The sequence below is a fragment of the Cololabis saira genome, chromosome 2 (assembly GCF_033807715.1).
Source record: "Cololabis saira isolate AMF1-May2022 chromosome 2, fColSai1.1, whole genome shotgun sequence".
In the NCBI taxonomy this organism is placed as follows: domain Eukaryota; kingdom Metazoa; phylum Chordata; class Actinopteri; order Beloniformes; family Belonidae; genus Cololabis; species Cololabis saira.
The window spans coordinates 32,502,929-32,520,058 of record NC_084588.1 but is presented as its reverse complement, the minus strand read 5'-3'; the positions used below and the strand labels follow the sequence as shown (position 1 = coordinate 32,520,058).

At 38.1% G+C, this 17,130-nt stretch overlaps 1 protein-coding gene across 1 annotated transcript in view; it reads right to left on the bottom strand.

The window, feature by feature from the left end:
* Window positions 1–15,894, bottom strand: part of LOC133462478 (DNA-binding protein RFX7-like) — a 28,444-nt gene extending 12,550 nt beyond the window's left edge. Inside the window, exons 1-5 of the mRNA XM_061743749.1 lie at window positions 15,430–15,894; window positions 12,320–12,353; window positions 2,615–2,700; window positions 1,467–1,589; window positions 425–541 (exon numbers count right to left, since the gene is read on the bottom strand). Coding sequence (XP_061599733.1) covers window positions 425–541; window positions 1,467–1,589; window positions 2,615–2,700; window positions 12,320–12,353; window positions 15,430–15,557 — 488 coding nt within the window. The 5' untranslated portion in view covers window positions 15,558–15,894. The remainder of the gene's footprint in view (window positions 1–424; window positions 542–1,466; window positions 1,590–2,614; window positions 2,701–12,319; window positions 12,354–15,429) is intronic.
* Window positions 15,895–17,130: the final 1,236 nt, after the last annotated feature.

Here is a 17,130-nt window from a genome sequence, read left to right as displayed (position 1 = left end):
AAATTATTTAAAAGACCACTGTTTAAACGACAATACATCTTGATCTGTTTTAGCTTTTTTCTCAACAAACAAACTTTCAGTCGACCAGCTGGTTTTTTTCTACCAAATGACATCAAACGTAGCGCTACAACTCCACCTTACTCAATGAAATGCTATTAAACTTGATGATGGTCATGTTCATAAACCAAGTGTTGCACTTTCCCGACACGAGCGCAACAGAAAAAGAAAACCGTGAGTGTGCATGAAGGTCAAGATCACAGAGAATCCCCCTGAGGGTCTCTGTATTATGTGCCTTTGAGGCACAGGGGGGGTAGCTTCATTTCATTTCACATCTATATTTAGAGAGCTTATGAACTGCAGCAGCAGATGGTCTGAGACCAGACACAGAGGCCAGACTGATCAAATCCATTCCAGTAAAGGATATTTGGATTTTCCTCTCATGCCAAGTCGGCGTGCCTTCATGTTCGGAAAGACGTTTTTCATCATCTTCCCAAAGTCCGCAGCACTCAGCGGGTGGTAGTTGAGATTGTCACAGAAGCTCCTGAAACACAAGTTTACGGAAACAAATGAACAGAATAAACAGTATAAGTGAAATATACTGCATACCACCAACAATGAACTAATAATCACCTGCCCTCTCCACTTGGCACAGAATTTTTTTTTTTTGTGTCTTTCAGCTCAGAGTTTTCATCTTTACAGCCCCCAAGTTCTCTAATTTGGCTCCCCTCTCATGGTTTTAACTGGATATCCTTGAAGAACCATGCATACATTATGTACCGGTGAAGGTTTTTTGATGCACCACGCTTACTTTTCATCTTTGTCCAATTTTTCTCAGTCCTCTTTTATGAAGCCTCTGTTGGTACAGTATGTTACCTGCACATCGTTGTGCACATTATCGCCAGCTGTACGTCAAAGTGAGACGATGGTCTGGACTGGGTGCCGGCTAAAACAAACAACACACTACTAAAGGCTGGTAACCTCTGTGGATATGATGTTAAGTTTTCAGTAAGCTCATCTGATACTCCTGATATAACATTTTCCATTTATTTAATAGGTAAAACTAACATTTATTTTAATCAAAATTCTTTAATTTCCAAATATATCTTGTTGTTTTATAAAATAGTCCTCCATCCATGAAACATCTTTTTAAGCCTTCGCAGCAGCCTGTCTTGAAGGCGCCAGTGTTTCTGGAGAGAGCTGTATTTCTGTTCTAGTGGAGTTAAAAAGATAGTTGCATAACACTGTCAGAGCATTTCAATGACTGTCTCAGATTTTCCATTCTAATATTACCAACACATGCTGCTCTGTGATTCTCATGCCTGCTCTATCTATTTATACTGATGGTTTAGCCTGCAGTTATGCAGAGCAGAAAGAAGGACAAACAGTATTTGCTGTTGGGACCCATTTTTTTTTTTTTAATTCCCATTTTAGTAGCAGAAATGTAAATATTTTTTATTTGAACCTACTTGTACTCATCATAGACCTCCTGCTTTGGAAGCGAGGTCTCTGGGTATTCCTCTAAGTGATCGCGGATCCAGCTGAAGGCGTGCATCTGCTGCGTGCGGCTAGATGACAGGGAGCTCTGGTCACTGAAAAAAACAACATATTTTTATACCCTTTATAAAAAGCCATTACAGAGTGTGGCTACTCACAAACAGAATTTAGAAATAGTCAAGTGATACAAACTTCATAGTTTTATAAATACTCTCAACCCTTTAAACCTTGTTCCAACAATCAGTATGTGACTTGATGACTTCAACAACAATGATAGCTATGATAGTGTTAAGAAAATAGAGTTAAGCATTTTCCAGTCACCGTTCATAACATGATGTAAAGACAATTCAACTCTGAGGTGAAGTTGAGGTAGAGCTGCAGGTAGATTCGCCAGAGAAGCAAAATAAAAGCCACGATTGGACTGCAAAGACTTTCAGGAGGATTCAAGACTGGAGTTTTGTGGCAGTAAACATCTGTGCAAACATGACCATCACAGAGGATTCATCAGAAGCTGCAGACTGTAGACCTCAGCATCACAGGCTGAGCATCTAATGCCTGCTGAATGTTGCTGCTCTGTGGACTGAAGAAATAAGGAAACAACTTTCAGGATGCACTGAGCAAAGGATGGTTTTTGGGAGAAAAAATGAATAAATGGATTTTAATTAAATACCAGCAAGATCTGGAGGCTAATATCATATATTTGTAAAAACCTTAAGATTAAAAGAGTATGACTACTATAGCAGGATGATGAACTGAAAGTTTCCTTAAAATCCACAATGCACAGGTTAACATGCAGGTTTTGCCATCAATAACCTGTGGAGAGTCCTCAAAAGAGCGTCCAAGACTACTCTCATCCAGAGAAAATGAAGACAATCCTCCAGACAATAACCCAACCAACTTGAAATAATACAAAAGAAATGTTTTCCGTCCCTGATCATTTATAAAGTGGGTGTAACAAGGCAAGGCACCAACACTTTTTTGTTTTTATCATTTTGAAACAGTAATGGTGGTAACGGACCAATATTCTTGATATAATTTGAAAAAAAAAAAATGCTTTGTGTCTTCTGAAAGTCAAGCCAAATTTGATATGAGCTCAGGCAGGAAGTAAGTATGTTCTTACCTTTTATCAACTGTGCTGCTGGGACCAGAAGGCAACTTAAGGTAGAGGTAGAGCTTTTCAATGTCTGAAAACTTCTCCACATCTTGCTGTAAGACACAAAAAGCAGAGAGAAAAACATGTGTTTATAGTACTTCGTCTCCCTGCTCATCAGCACAGAGGAGATTCCCGTCTGACTTTAAAAAGGAGAGGGTTCCTCTGACACCTACTGACTCCAGACACTTCCTTGTGTAACTATTTCCTTGAATGTACTTAATTGTTTTCTTTCCTTTAAGACTGCTTCTGAGAGCAGTTCTTCATTAATGACTCTTTTGAAGAGTCATAAAAATATAAGTAATTACATTTTTTGTATCACCAGATAAAAACTACAAGATATTAAATGTATAAGGAGCTGCATTATTTTGAAACTACTAATGCATCTGCTCCTGAACCTCTGCTTACAATTCAATTCAGTTCAAATCAATCAAATTCAATTCGATCATACTTCACAAATCCCTGAAGGGAAATTATAGGTTGCAGTAACTGTCATTATTTAAGTTTCTTCGACAGTCAGTATTGAATCAGCTCAAGTGGCTCCATAGCAGTGCGATACCACAACAACAACTTAAAATAAATTATTAGTTCTGAAAATGATATTAGTATCTTAGTATAATCTCTTGTCAACTGCTTAATTACCTAATTGTTCCAGCTTTACTGCCTTTGATGGGAAGAGTAAATTACAGCTCTAGCTAAGTGTTTTGACACTGGCTACTTTCCCTTCATTGAGCTGCTTCACTGGATTAGATTTAAACATTTAATGACAGCTCCGTGCTTGTAACTAATGAGATAAGCAGGAAACTACTTTCATCCCCTGCTGGGGTCGTGCTCCGTGAGGAGACAGAGCTGCAGATCAGCCTTGCCTGCACTAAGTAAAATCATATCTTTACTCGTTTATACATTTATACATAACTGTAATGTTCATACTCCAGGAGGAGACCTTCTCATATTGCTTTTTCTCCGTCCCAGCTGCATTCCACATCAGACGCCTTTATGACTTCTCATTTGGGCTATTTTCAGTAACTGACAAAGACAGATTATAATAATAACCTCCAATCTAATGTGAGTTTGTTTGGCCAAACAGTGATGAGACGCTGAAGGAACCAAAGTTTTCTCTTTCAGGTGATCCAAATGTTCTTCCATCTCTCCCAGAGACTGGAAGTCTGACAAAACAGAATGGAGCAGTGTTTCTAAACGCTGGTCCCTTGGGACTACTACTACTACTACCCTGCATGTTTCAGATGTTTCCCGGCACTCGGCTCTAACAGACTTGCGCAGCCCTTGATGATCCAGTCATATGAATGCAGGTGTATCCAAGGACGTGCACTGAGAAACACTGGAATAAATAACTTTGTGAAACATTTCATTAATTAAAGTGGAAATCTGTAATATTTGCAATTCATTTCCAGCGTTGTACTTAAACTCAAGTCTCCTAAATACTGCACCATTTCTACAGCTGTACCAGATTAGGGCTGGGGATTCAAATGTCAAGAATCAATTCGATTCCGATTTTTAACATTCAGAATCGATTATCAAGATTTGATTCGATCCGATTCGATTCCGATATTGATTTGGGTTAGTGTTATTAAAACTGTTTTTTGAGCTGTTGCATGAATTATATGACTGTAGTTCATAGTATATGTTTGTAGTTAAATATTACTACTAGTATTATATTGAGATTAAACAGCAAGTATTGGCAGCTAATGATGCTGTAAGGACCAATCACCTCCCAGAATGCTGATAGAACTGCTTTCAGAAACATCATGTGGGTCAGAATTATCAAACAGATCCAGGGCAGCAAACAGAGACGGATGAAATGGGTTTTATTTTTTCCCACATTCCGTTTTTATTTGTTCCGTTTTTGGTCTATTTTGGTTTTTAATTTTTGAGCATTTGGTTTTTATCATTTTCTGCAAATGTAACCCCAAGACAGTATATAAAGTAATGAAATATAGACAATTTATGCAATTATAACCTAACACTTTAATGTTTTCATACCTTTAAACATATTTAAAGGCAAAAACATGGCACCAGTTATTCTCGTGTCCAACAAAACATTCCTTTTTTGGGGATAAACAAAAAGTTGTAATGTAATGATGAAAAAAATACATAAATAAATAAAAGAAAAAAAAATATCGATCTTTAGACATATGAATCGATTTTTAGGAATTAATATGAGAATCGATTTAGAATTGGGAAATCGATTTTTTTCAACACAGGCCTATACCAGATCATGAACATCTACCACTGCATGACTTCCATCGGTTTAATCTCAGCTACGACGTTAGGAACGGTTTGTGCAGACCATATGGTGATGAGACCTCCTGAATCATGTAGAACAGCATCATCAGCATGCACGGCAGTAGACAACAAGCAGCTCAAGAAAATGAACCGCACTTTGTTAGTAGCTTTTGTATGTGCCATATATGCTTGAAAAAAAAGCATAACAAAATCTTTTTTTCCCCCCAGGGGATTTTGTGTCTGAATAATATTTTTCTGTCTGTTTCAATTTAGTAAATGGTAAACAATATAAAAGTGAGGATAAGTGAAATAGCTGAGCCCTACATACAGTCACCTCTACAATGTATCTTTTTAACTGGAGGATACACTTTACTTTTGTGTAACAAACAAACTACAATGGTGCAATGACATGTCACAGTAGACATATGAGTTCACAGTAGAGGCATCTCTGTGATCATTAACGCTTTCTCTATAGGTAGAGCAGAGCTGCAGGGAGACCCAAAGAGGCTTTGCAACAAGTGTGATGCAGGTTATGCAAATATGACACAACATATTTGCACAACATCATATAATGTTAGAACGGAGGTGGATTTTTCTGCCTCTTTCGATCTTTTTCTTTATATACTGTAAATTTTCCACTCCTTAGAAAATTAAACATTCATATTTATCATCTCTTCATCACAAACACAGTGGTTTTACTGTAAGTTTTCACTAAAATAGCTCTATTGCTATATTATCTGAAATTGTTTTCACACACCGATAAACAATAAATCAAATGCTCTCATGCCACAACATAAAATTTTAATCACCTGTGGAAGCAGCAGGGAACTTAAAACACCATCCAATCATAGTGAATGACCCCTAGCAAGGTCATTGGTCAGTCAGCGTGTCTGTCAAACTCTCTATTTCTTCAGTGAACAGGCATTGCTATAGACGTATAATAGATGTATAATTACTGGACAAACCCTCGATGACATCCTCTCTAACAAACGTCCGAGAAGATACTAAATCTTAAAAACCATCCTGTGAAAGCGTAATAAGGTTTTTGCAATATTTGGTACTATTTTCAAATTAGAGCCATTTCCATTACAGGTTTTTCCTTCCCAATATTTGGGTTTGGTTGATGAAAAAGTGACTTCTGACAACACTTCCATTGTGGTCCTCAGTGTGCCTTCCAATGTCATTCAAAACTTTTAAAAATCTGAATAATTATAACTTTATAGCAGGAAGAAGGAGCAGTTGCTGTTTTAAATAGCAGAAGAAAACAGTGTTGAAAGCTCACGCATACCTTGATGAGTAAATTTAGTAACTCTGTCCATACTCCCTATTAAAAAGCATACACCTCTCCAACTTAGGAAATGTCCATTTAAGCTCCCATTTGTGATATCAACCAACAAAAGGGGAAAAATAACGTATATCAAAAGTGAATCACAACTGAGTTTTTTTTTTTTTTTTTTTTTTTTTTTTAAGTTAAGCAATTAGTGAAATAGAAAAGGATCCACAACCAGGTCAGAGCTGCAAACATGCTTGTCTAATAAAACTGGGATATTTTTCTCAAAAACTACATACATCTGAGATTTTAGAACAAGCGAAGGGAAACACACACATAAACTATTTCTTGTTATCTATTAAATATTCCAACTGAAATAACTGATATGGGCAAGAATTCATCCGTGATAAGTTCTGATTGCTGATTTCAATCAATTTTGATTTATTGTTCGGCCCTGCACCTCAGTCAACTGAGACAAATAGTTAATCATCCCACAGTCATCCAACAGTTCTACATAACTGATTTGCTACAATAGTCACAAGATTTTCAGTAATCAGTGATTCCTTAGATGAATCTTGGAATTGAACACATATAACGATGAGTTCTGATGGTTGACCACAAATTGCTCAACCACTTGACTCCGACCAGTCTCCAAGTTTGGAAACTGGCAAGTGGGCTTTAATCATGTAATTGCTTAGGTGTACTCAGAAGAGGCAATCCGTACCATGCTGTTAGCGTCAGTCCTCTGTTCTATCCTCAAACCTGGCAGGATTTGTGGTGTTTGGCATGGCTGGACGGCTACGTGTGCTTGGGAAATGTAACTTACGGCTGCACATGCATTTTGAGAGAGGTGTATGCACAACATATGCATAACGCACAAATTCTACAGTTCCTCGTGACAATCATTTAACTACATAGAAACATAATTACGGTAAGATAAAAAAAATGCTAGAGGAGAAAAACTGATAAAACATTTTTTTTAAACTCCACAAACTCAGTAGCTTTGCCATCGCATGCTCTGTGCTGGTTTTCTGAAACGATGCGTGTTTTGAGAGGGATGATCACTTGTGCTTGGGAATGGCACACTACAACTTGGCAAACTAAGCGGCAGCTGAAGACTTGAAATAAAACAATGAGAAACCCCATATCATATGGGGTTTCTCATTTGGATATGGGCCATATACACTGCAAGTTCCTTCCTATGGAGGACCAAAACTGACATAATTACATTTCTGCTCCTTCCCATTTATTGACCAATAGTAGAGGAGCTGGACCAAGAAGGGCAGCCCTCCTCATTTGCATAAAGGTAAAGTAAAAAGAGCAGACGAGGGACTGTAAAAACTAAGAATACACGTATAAGGAAAAGGAAAAACAAAATATATATATTTCTGCTTTTATTTTTAATTGTGTCAGTTTTGGTCCTCTATACCTTCCACCCTCTTTCCTGCTCCGTTACACTCCATAAATCAAGCTATTGGCAAACATCTAGCTCAGAATTAAACTGAAGTTTCAGAGAAATCCAAGTATACATGGGCGAGAAGAAAATCGATTATTGCGTGAGGTGCGTTCGACTCTGCAACGCTAGTTCTTCCGGTTAGTTCTTTGTTGTTAGTCTTCTTCTTCTCCTACTGTGTTGATATTCTGGTTTTGCGGCGTTGTCACTTCCCGGGGCGGTCAGTAGCTTGGCTAAAGCTGGGCATAGACTGTGCGATATTTTAAATCGTTTGATTCAGCCCCATCTCACACTGCACGACTAGATCGCTGAGTTCAAAAGTTCGCAGCCCACGATTTATGGTCTCACACTGTACGACCCGATGCTCTGATGCAACCCGTCTGCTCACACTATACGTTCATAATCCTCACGTCGGACTTCTGTGTACTGGAACTGCAACGTCAAAAAGAAGTGGAAGAGGAGGAACCCCGAACTGGGAGACACCGAAGATACTCAGCAAAAACAAACGCGCTGCCCGCGTTAAATCGACGGCGTAGCCTACGGCGTAGGCTCTGTGTTGGTGTAACACAGAATCATAAATCAGCCTTTAGCAATTTGTGCCATTCTGTGTGGCGATAAATGAAAAAAGATTATACAACGGAAGGAATTGGCTGGGCAGACGTGGGAAATGCGGTGTTTTTTTTCTGCTATTAAAACATGATTTGTAATGTGAATTTGCAACACTTTAAACTACAAATAATAGTTTTTGACGTGACATCAGAGATTGCGCGTGCTCTCTGCGAAAGGATGAGGCAAATCGGGTTGTAGCACTGCTTCAACTGTGCGATACCTTCACGAGGAGCGACCAGGATTTCAAACACGTTTGATTTTCTTGCGAGCACACGATTTGTGATTGGGAGGTCGTCGTGAGGTGTTAATCTCTCTTCATTACCCCATGTATACTGCACGAGGCATGACCAACGATTGGGTCGAAATCTGGCCCGATCCAAAAAATAGTTGCACGAGTGGAAAATCGGTTCAAAACGAGCCGACAATCGCACAGTGTATGCCCGGCTTAAGCGTGGGTTGCGTATACATACCGGAATAACTTGAATTAGGATCCCATTATCTGGCACTAAAAGCTCGATCTCAGGAACTTCCGTTCGGTTCGACTACAGCCCGGCTAAGGTGTATACATGGCTTTTAGAAATTCAACATTGGTCAGATTAAGGCAACAATCCAACTTTGAGTTAGTACATATAAACGTAATGAGTGTATGAATCACATAGGAGGTGAAACAGCGTAATGTTTTGTTCTGCAGCTGTACCACTTTGGGAGGTAGTAACAGTGCAAAATGAGTGCTGTGTGAACTGGCATTGTGGAAAAGTGTAGCAGTGTGTGCAACAGGTGTGAAAGAACACACAAGGAAGGGAATAATATACCTTCCTGGGATCTGCACATCTGGAGGGTGGAGGCAGAATGACAAGGGGGTCACCCTTACGTCTTTATAGCACATTCACTGTGTGAAAGTGTTAGGTGGCAGACCGATAACAAATGAGCCATTTACACCTCTGACCCCAACCCACTCCTCATCCATCCCTGAGGCTACACCAGCTGCCACAACCACACTGCAACACATCAGTCTCCTGCTAAACTTTCGGTGTTTTGGTTAATACAAGCTCTGCCTTTTCACCAAAGGATGTATGCGTATGTTGAGGAGACACAATACATCTGACTCCTTTTGACATTTTTATATCTCTTTGACATTTTTAAAATAGTACCTTTTTCTTTTATAAGAAGGTAGTCTTTTAAGTCATTTATTAAAAAGCTCCAGCAAATCTTAAAGACCCCTTAGGGTGTTAAAAGCCTCTCAAGCTACAATAATAGAAACACTGGGAACAGCTGTTGGATGGGTTTTCCACCAGCCTCAGCTTTATGGTGTTTATCTTTTCCGTGTACGACACCCTAAGTGCAGTAAAGAGCTGCAGACAGACAGGTTTCTGAAGGACAGGGGAGCCTCTGGGGTGACCCCAAATGTTCTGCTGTTAACACTTCACCCTGGACAGCTCCAACATGATGAGACGAGCATACAGATGCAAATCTGCTCACAACACATGGCCTCAGCCAGACACTCATTTTTCAACTGACTCTTAAGAATGGGCACTCATAGCTTACTTGGCTGAAGGGAACATCCATCCACATAACATCAATTATGGAGGATATGAGATAATTCACATGAGTCCTGTTAAGTAGCACAGCCTTTTTTAATGGAGCAGTACCAGTTGCCAAATTTGTGAGACATATTTTAAAAGCAATCTCGCTAAATGTTTTTGTCTGTCATTCAGAGGACATCACCAGTCTTCAGTTCCCGCCCTGCTGAGAAATCATTAGACTTTTTGTATCCCTGTCAATACCTCTGCTTCACTAAATACATGTAGCAAGATTATGCTTGCAATTAATTTTTATCCTGACACCTGATTTCTAACAGCCCAAACTCAAAAACAAAACCCTCAAATCATTCACTCTACGTTTACATGCAGTCAAAATTCGGGTTATTACTAATATTCCGGTTACTGAAACATTCGGAATATTCCGTTTACATGCGTGAGCAAACAGGGTTATCCCTGTATACATGGTAATTAATTATTCAGGATATCCCGATCAAACCAGCGACGCGCGGAGAACGTGATGACGTAATTAGCGTCATTTCCGCTTCCTCTTCCTGTATCCAAATTCAAAACAAATGCTGCTTCGCGCAAATTTTCACTCACCTTCTTGTAAATCTCGCTATCCCGGTACTTTCTACCGTCTACAAATGCCAAAATGTTCATATCCTTCATTACATTTATGAAGTGATTAGTCTCCTCCTCGCTCCAAAAGTGTGGCGTGGTCTTGTGTTTCTCCATGTTTTAGAAGTACGTCCTGGACTCAAAAGACCAAGATTCCTTGCGAACAGAGCATGCGCAGAAAACAAATTCCTGTTCCGTTTGATCGGGATATCCCGTTAGGTGTTTACATGACCGAATATTCGGGTTTTAAAAGGAGTAACCCAGGGGTAATATTCGGGTTTTTAAAAACCGGAATATGAGCAAATTCGGGTTATTCAAAGGGGTTATTGGTGTTTACCTGGCCGTGCAAATTTGGGTTATTGCCAATATTCGGATTTTAAAAGGGTTATTGAGTGCATGTAAACGCAGTCAATGCAATCGTTTGGATTTAAACAATAAACGTTCTCATCTGCATGTTTTTTTTGTGTGTCTTCTGAAGGATAGATAAACAAGCATGACTTCAGATTGAGGTTTATAAAGTCTGAAGTGCTGAGGTGGAGGTCAAATCATTATTTAATATTGTCATAAGTCAACAATAGACCAAAAAACAAGTGCAATATGACCAATTATATTCAAAGTAAGCAGTGGCAGACATGCAAATCCGCAGAAAAAGCTATTCTTAACAAAAAGAAACAATATTTCCTCCTTTTACTTTGTATGTTCTTCTTTTGACCTGGCTCAGATTTTAGTTTAATTAAATTATATTTTGAGGTTTTTTTGTGTAATCAGGCTTACTATACAGAAAAAACGAGAAATAACCCCTGCTTCAACTCTCCCCTGCGGAGGAAGGATAACTTTTTTCTAAAAACCCCAGTATGTGGGTTTGTGCACCACGAACAGCACTGGTTCTGAAGCAGAACTTTCAACTGTGATTTTCTTTTGGCCTTTATTTCTAAATCTTTCTAATAAGACATTGAATTGTGATTGTCATTGAACTGATTAAAATACCTAACAACAGCAATGTTACTGTACCTTATAAAAACTCCAAAACTGAATCTTCAAGTGAAATTTGAACTGTTTGATACTGGGGCTTGTAATGAATAATGTAACAGTTATTGTAAACTAAACAAGCTGAGTAGGCCTACTCCATTATTTATTGAAAGTTGCCAGATTTGATCAAAACCAAAGCACAAAGGACTTTCCATTTTTAATGTCTGACCTGACCTGTGAGTTTCTGCCTGTAGTTTCTTCCCTCTTTTTTTCCCACACATTAAAAAGGACACATGAAAAAATGAAATGAAAACCAAAAAGACAAGTTAATAAAAGTCAGTAGCAGGATCTAACATTTATGCATCTCCTTCAGACCCAAAAGTGATGTTTTGTTTTAACTTTTTTGACTATGAGTTCAAAGACATTCAGTTACAACAAAATAATGTTTTTATTCAAAATTATATTTTTAACAGACGTAAGTTTTTTAAAAAAAAGGTTTTTACAAAGCAGGAAAAGTTTTGTCCGATTTTTTCTAGGAAAACACTTGGGTCTTCAAATGCAGTTTTTATACAAAATGTTTAAGAATTTATTTTGGGAATGTGCCTTGGGTCTGAATGGGTTAACTTTGGCCTAATTTACACCCAAATTACCATATTTTTTAAACCATTTTCTTTTGTTAACGAGCTTGGTGGCTTGTTAATCAGGCTTATAATTCAATGCAATACACTTTTTTTGTTTATAAAGTTTCTATTACAATACAAATTGAAAAGTGAGGAATCAAACCAACTTCATAAGAGGACAACCACCTCACTCCGTGATCCACTGTAATCCCAAATAAACATTATCAGCATAATGGACCTACAGTAATTGCTGAGGATATTTCAATTAACAGTGATTAATACAAGAACAAAAGAAGAAAAAATTAATATAACATGTAATTTATGGATCACATGTTTTTCATGATTACTCACCAGGATGTTGTCCACCTTTGACTGAACAGATTTGCTGTAAAATAAAAACAAAGTATGTATTATTATGAGTCTGCTGTAACATGAGCGCTGGTGTCTAGAGAGTATTTATTTATAAAGCAGAGGAATGTTGGGTATGAGACGACCCTCCCTCCAGCATCTCACAGGTCATGTATCCCACCAGCAGAACACATGCTGCCATGTGTAATGGAAGAAAGAGACGGCCACCGTGTGCACATTGTTTAGGATAAAGACTATTCCAGCACTAAGAAACCAGAAATTAAGTTACAAACATTGGCGCACATATTATACGTGTACAGTTCTTTTTAAAAGTGCAGAACAAATGAACAACTGCAAGAGATCAACTTCATCTGTAATCCACGGACAAGTCAGGTTGTTGTTGACTGCGAGACAGAAGGCTGACCACATTTAAAGACTCTTACTTGACGGCACTGGGTAGGTCAGAATCAGGAGACGCTCTAAGCCATGACAAGAACGGTTCACTTTAATGCACTGTTACCAGGGGGCCGCGGATTTCCTAGTGCTGAAAGCCCATCACTAAGCTGTTTGTGAGTCAAATTTGGCAGGTAAACAGAATGACACCTGACGCAACTTTCTGCAAGGCTTTTAGATCAGGAAAAAAGGCACTGATGCAACATACCCTTCAGTTCACACCACAGTTGAATTTGGAGCGTAATCCAGTCTGTGGTTTGGAGCCTTGAATGAAACTGTGGCACCAGTTACTGTAGACTATCACTTCCTATGAAGACGGGCTAAAGGTGGCATGTGACAAATGAACATGACCCTGATGATGAATGTGTAACCTGTCCAGTGACGCGTTTCTGTGGCGAACTCTGAACTGTTTCTGTTACTCAGCTCTTTGACATTCGGTGGTTTGATATTAAATGGTAAATCTGACATTCATTCAAAATTAAAAAGGTCTAAGCAGGGCTTTAGACAACGAAGACAGAAGGTAATGCTCCACACGCCTCATAAAGCTGCTTAACCAACACACTACTGTCTCTAATCACAGACGCCCAGTAGTTCAATACAAATAACAGAAACAAGTGCTGTATAATATTCTAACATAGCATAGCCCTTTTTGATACCTATGAGAGCTTTGCTTTTAAAATGTCAAATAAGCACTTTGATTTGAGGGTTGTTTTTTTTTTTTACACACATAGGAAAATAACATATGGCAGTCAGTTCCTGTAGTATCGTTTTTGGTGTCATACAAACTAACGTGCAAATAAACTGCATAAGTGTATACAGCTATCAGGTAAATTAAGTGGAGCAAAAGCTATATTTTTCTGATGAGATCTGTTACATGACAAGTTAGATGCCACCACTGTCCATGTTAACATCTGTCCCTTAATAATAAAGGTTCTTTGAGACTTGATGGATTTTTACACCAGTAATATAACCCATGACTTTTGTCTACACAGACGGGGATGGGTGCAGCCAGACCCATTCACTTGGTGAAAATTCTGTCATGAAATGGGTCTAGTACCCCTCCCGCCAGTACAGAACGAACCGAACAAATCGTGGGGTGGGCTTAATGCGATGACTCATACAAACCACTATTCAAAGTAACCTCTTGCTGTAGAATTACAGATGACACCTTAAATAGATAAGGTCTTCCTGAATAACGTTTCTACTTCACTGCATGCTGTTTTGGACGTCTGGTTGTTGCTCTGCCATCACATGTTTTGTTTCTCTGATTGGTTGTATGACTATTCAATTGCATCCAGAGTTTCCTCTGTTGCTACTTCCTCATTGAAATCAAAGCCAAGTCCAGAAGAACCAGGCTCCTTTTTTTTTTTTTTTTTAATCGAAGAGGAACAGGATTAGGATGGCTGGCCAGGATAGTTGGGGTGGATGTATAAATAAAAACAAAGCTGTGTCACATGAAAACAGACACTAAATTGGGTTTCTTCTTTTTCTGTCTCAAACAGAGCATCACGTATCGTTCTATTTAAAAGTTTTTAATGCTTTTAATAGAATCTTACATTTCAATCCTTTGGAGCTTCATCGTACTATCACAACCATTTCATTTATCTGGCACGCGTGACAAGACTGTGACCTGGAGATGTTATGAAGCTGCATAAATGTAAATATTTGTAATAAATAACAACAGTGGTGGAATATAAGTAAATTACAGTTACAACGCTACAGTTCTTTTTCAACATTTCAGATGATTTTAGATGAAAATGCCACCTTTATCATACAGTTATTTTTATCTCAGTGGCAGATGATTATGATCAGTAATTTACACACGAGAAAAAAAAACTGAATCGACTTATGAAACTTAAGACACTGCTGCTAAAACAACTACTGGATGGTATGAAAAGCTAAAAGGCTGATTACATGTGTTGTTATGTATATTACAGTTCAATCATATTCACTGAGCTAAACTTCATAAACACTTGAAGTTTGAGATTTTTAATTCTAAAAGAGCATAATTAACTGTTGCACTGATACTTTTTCACTGCAAAAACTCAAAATCTTACCAGGAATATTTGTCTTATTTTTAGTTAAAATGTCTCATTTTTAGTCAAAAAATCTCATTACACTTAAAACAAGAGTCATTACCAGAAAAATAACTTGTTATTTGACCATTTTCACCTGTTTTAAGTAAATTTTCACTTGAAATAAGTAGAAAAAATCTGCCAGTAGGACAAGATTTATCTTCTCATTAGAAGCAAAAAAAATCATGTTCCACTGGCAGATTTTTTTACTTATTTTAAGTGAAAATCTACCTGAAACAGGTGAAAATAGTTGTTTTTTCCAGTGATGAGTCTTGTTTTAAGTGTAATGAGATTTTTTTGACTAAAAATGAGACATTTTAACTAGAAATAATACAAACATTCTTGTAAAGATTTTGAGTTTTTGCAGTGTAAGTACATGATGCAAAAGTATCTAGTATTATTTTCATTGGACACACTTTTTCTGACACTTTGTGGTCCATTGTATTTCCTTTCAATTTCTGTTCAAAATGAATTAAAACAAACTTGTGTGTGTTCTACCCATGTGTATGGTAAGATGGTGTGATTCCCCCCATGCATGGTAATCCCCTGCAGCATCAGCCCAGTCCCAGCAGCTGAACATCTCACCAGATGGAGTTCCTGATCCGGAGCTGCAGAGCGCCGGCCTCAGCGCCCTGCAGCCCGGGCAGCCCGGGCAGCAGGCCGGGCAGGCTCCCCGCCCCGCGGTCCGCCTGCTGGGGCTCCTCCTCGGCCATCACCACGGCTCTCTGCTCTCGGGACACAACTCGACCGGACGGAGGTTAGAGCTTAAAGGTTACACGGCATGAAGTGGAGGACGTCGCAATGGCAACGGGACAGCAGCAGCAGCGCGCCCTGTTGTTGTTGTCACCCGGTCCTCCTCCGGCATCGTTCGCTTCAAGTCCCGACAGTCGTCAATCAAGAGGCTTTACTACTGAACTACGAGTATCTGTCAGACGCGGAGTGGTGCATATTCATGTGTCAAAACAAGCGCGAACAGTCGCCCCTGGCAAGTTAAAATCCACTAACTCGTGCCTGCGGTGCGCTCCGCTCCGCTCCGCACGTTGTGGGATTTCTCTACGAATTGCATGTGAGTAGTAGCTTCTCACTGGACGCATGCGCACTGCAGTGCCCGGTATGAAAAACAAGATGTAAGCAAAAGACATCACTGACAGCGCGGGTAGACCTGGATGCTTAAATAAACATTTAGAGATATGCTTACGTTAAGTCAGCTTTCGAGAATTTATATTATTATTGTTTATTGTCGTTTCATTTCCTTTGGAGCAGGAAATGAAACAAAGTACTAACATAAATCTGTTTAAAAAGAGATACAAAAAATTATTTATAAACAGGTATATCATATATGGAAGAGGAAATGGGTTAACGAGGAGTGTGAGAAACCAATAAAATAGGGAAAAATGTATATTATACTTGCTTAAGATATGTTTAGATATTTATGTGAATATTTATGTAGTATATATTATATGTTGAGAGGGATAGTTATAATTATGTAAAATATGATATATATTTATTAGGTATGTAGCATATATATATTTATAGGGATATTTATGTAGTTTATATAGTGTATATTTATATAGATGTATATAATATTTGTATTTTCTATATATTTATATAATATTTATGTAATATTTATATTTTCTATATACTTATATGGATAATCATGTAGTAATAGGCATGTTTACGTAGTATTTATATAGACTATATTTGTAGGGATATTGTGTAGATATAATAATAACAATAATGTAAATTCATAGAGTTATAAAGGGGTAGAAACTAGGAAAAAGTGTATACTTCTTCCTACTCCTTTTTTCGAACATATGTGAATGTTCGAAATAAAAATTCATTCATTCATTCATTCATTCATTCATTCATTCATTCATTCATTCATTCATTCATTCATTCATTCATTCATTCATTCATAAGTCAGATTTCGAGAATTTACATTATTATTGTTAATAGTTATTTTGTTAACGGAAGATTGGCTGTGTCTTGGTCCAACATGGGGTTTGGTTTTGACAAGTGTAAGAATTTACAAATTTAGAAATTTAGAAATATTAGGCGGATATGTGACTGAAAATATGGAGTCATACTCACCCTAAGTCAATACCATCCGTCCATGTCATATGTGAAAGAAAATATTTACATGTATGATGTTTACATATTTACTATGTACATTTTTTGGTCACTGGGCTCAAACAAAACCCATAAGGCTCAGTTTTACTGTCAGTGCAGAAAACTCACTTTACTTTGTATCCTGTTTTTCTCCAGCAGGAACTGGAGTTACTCATA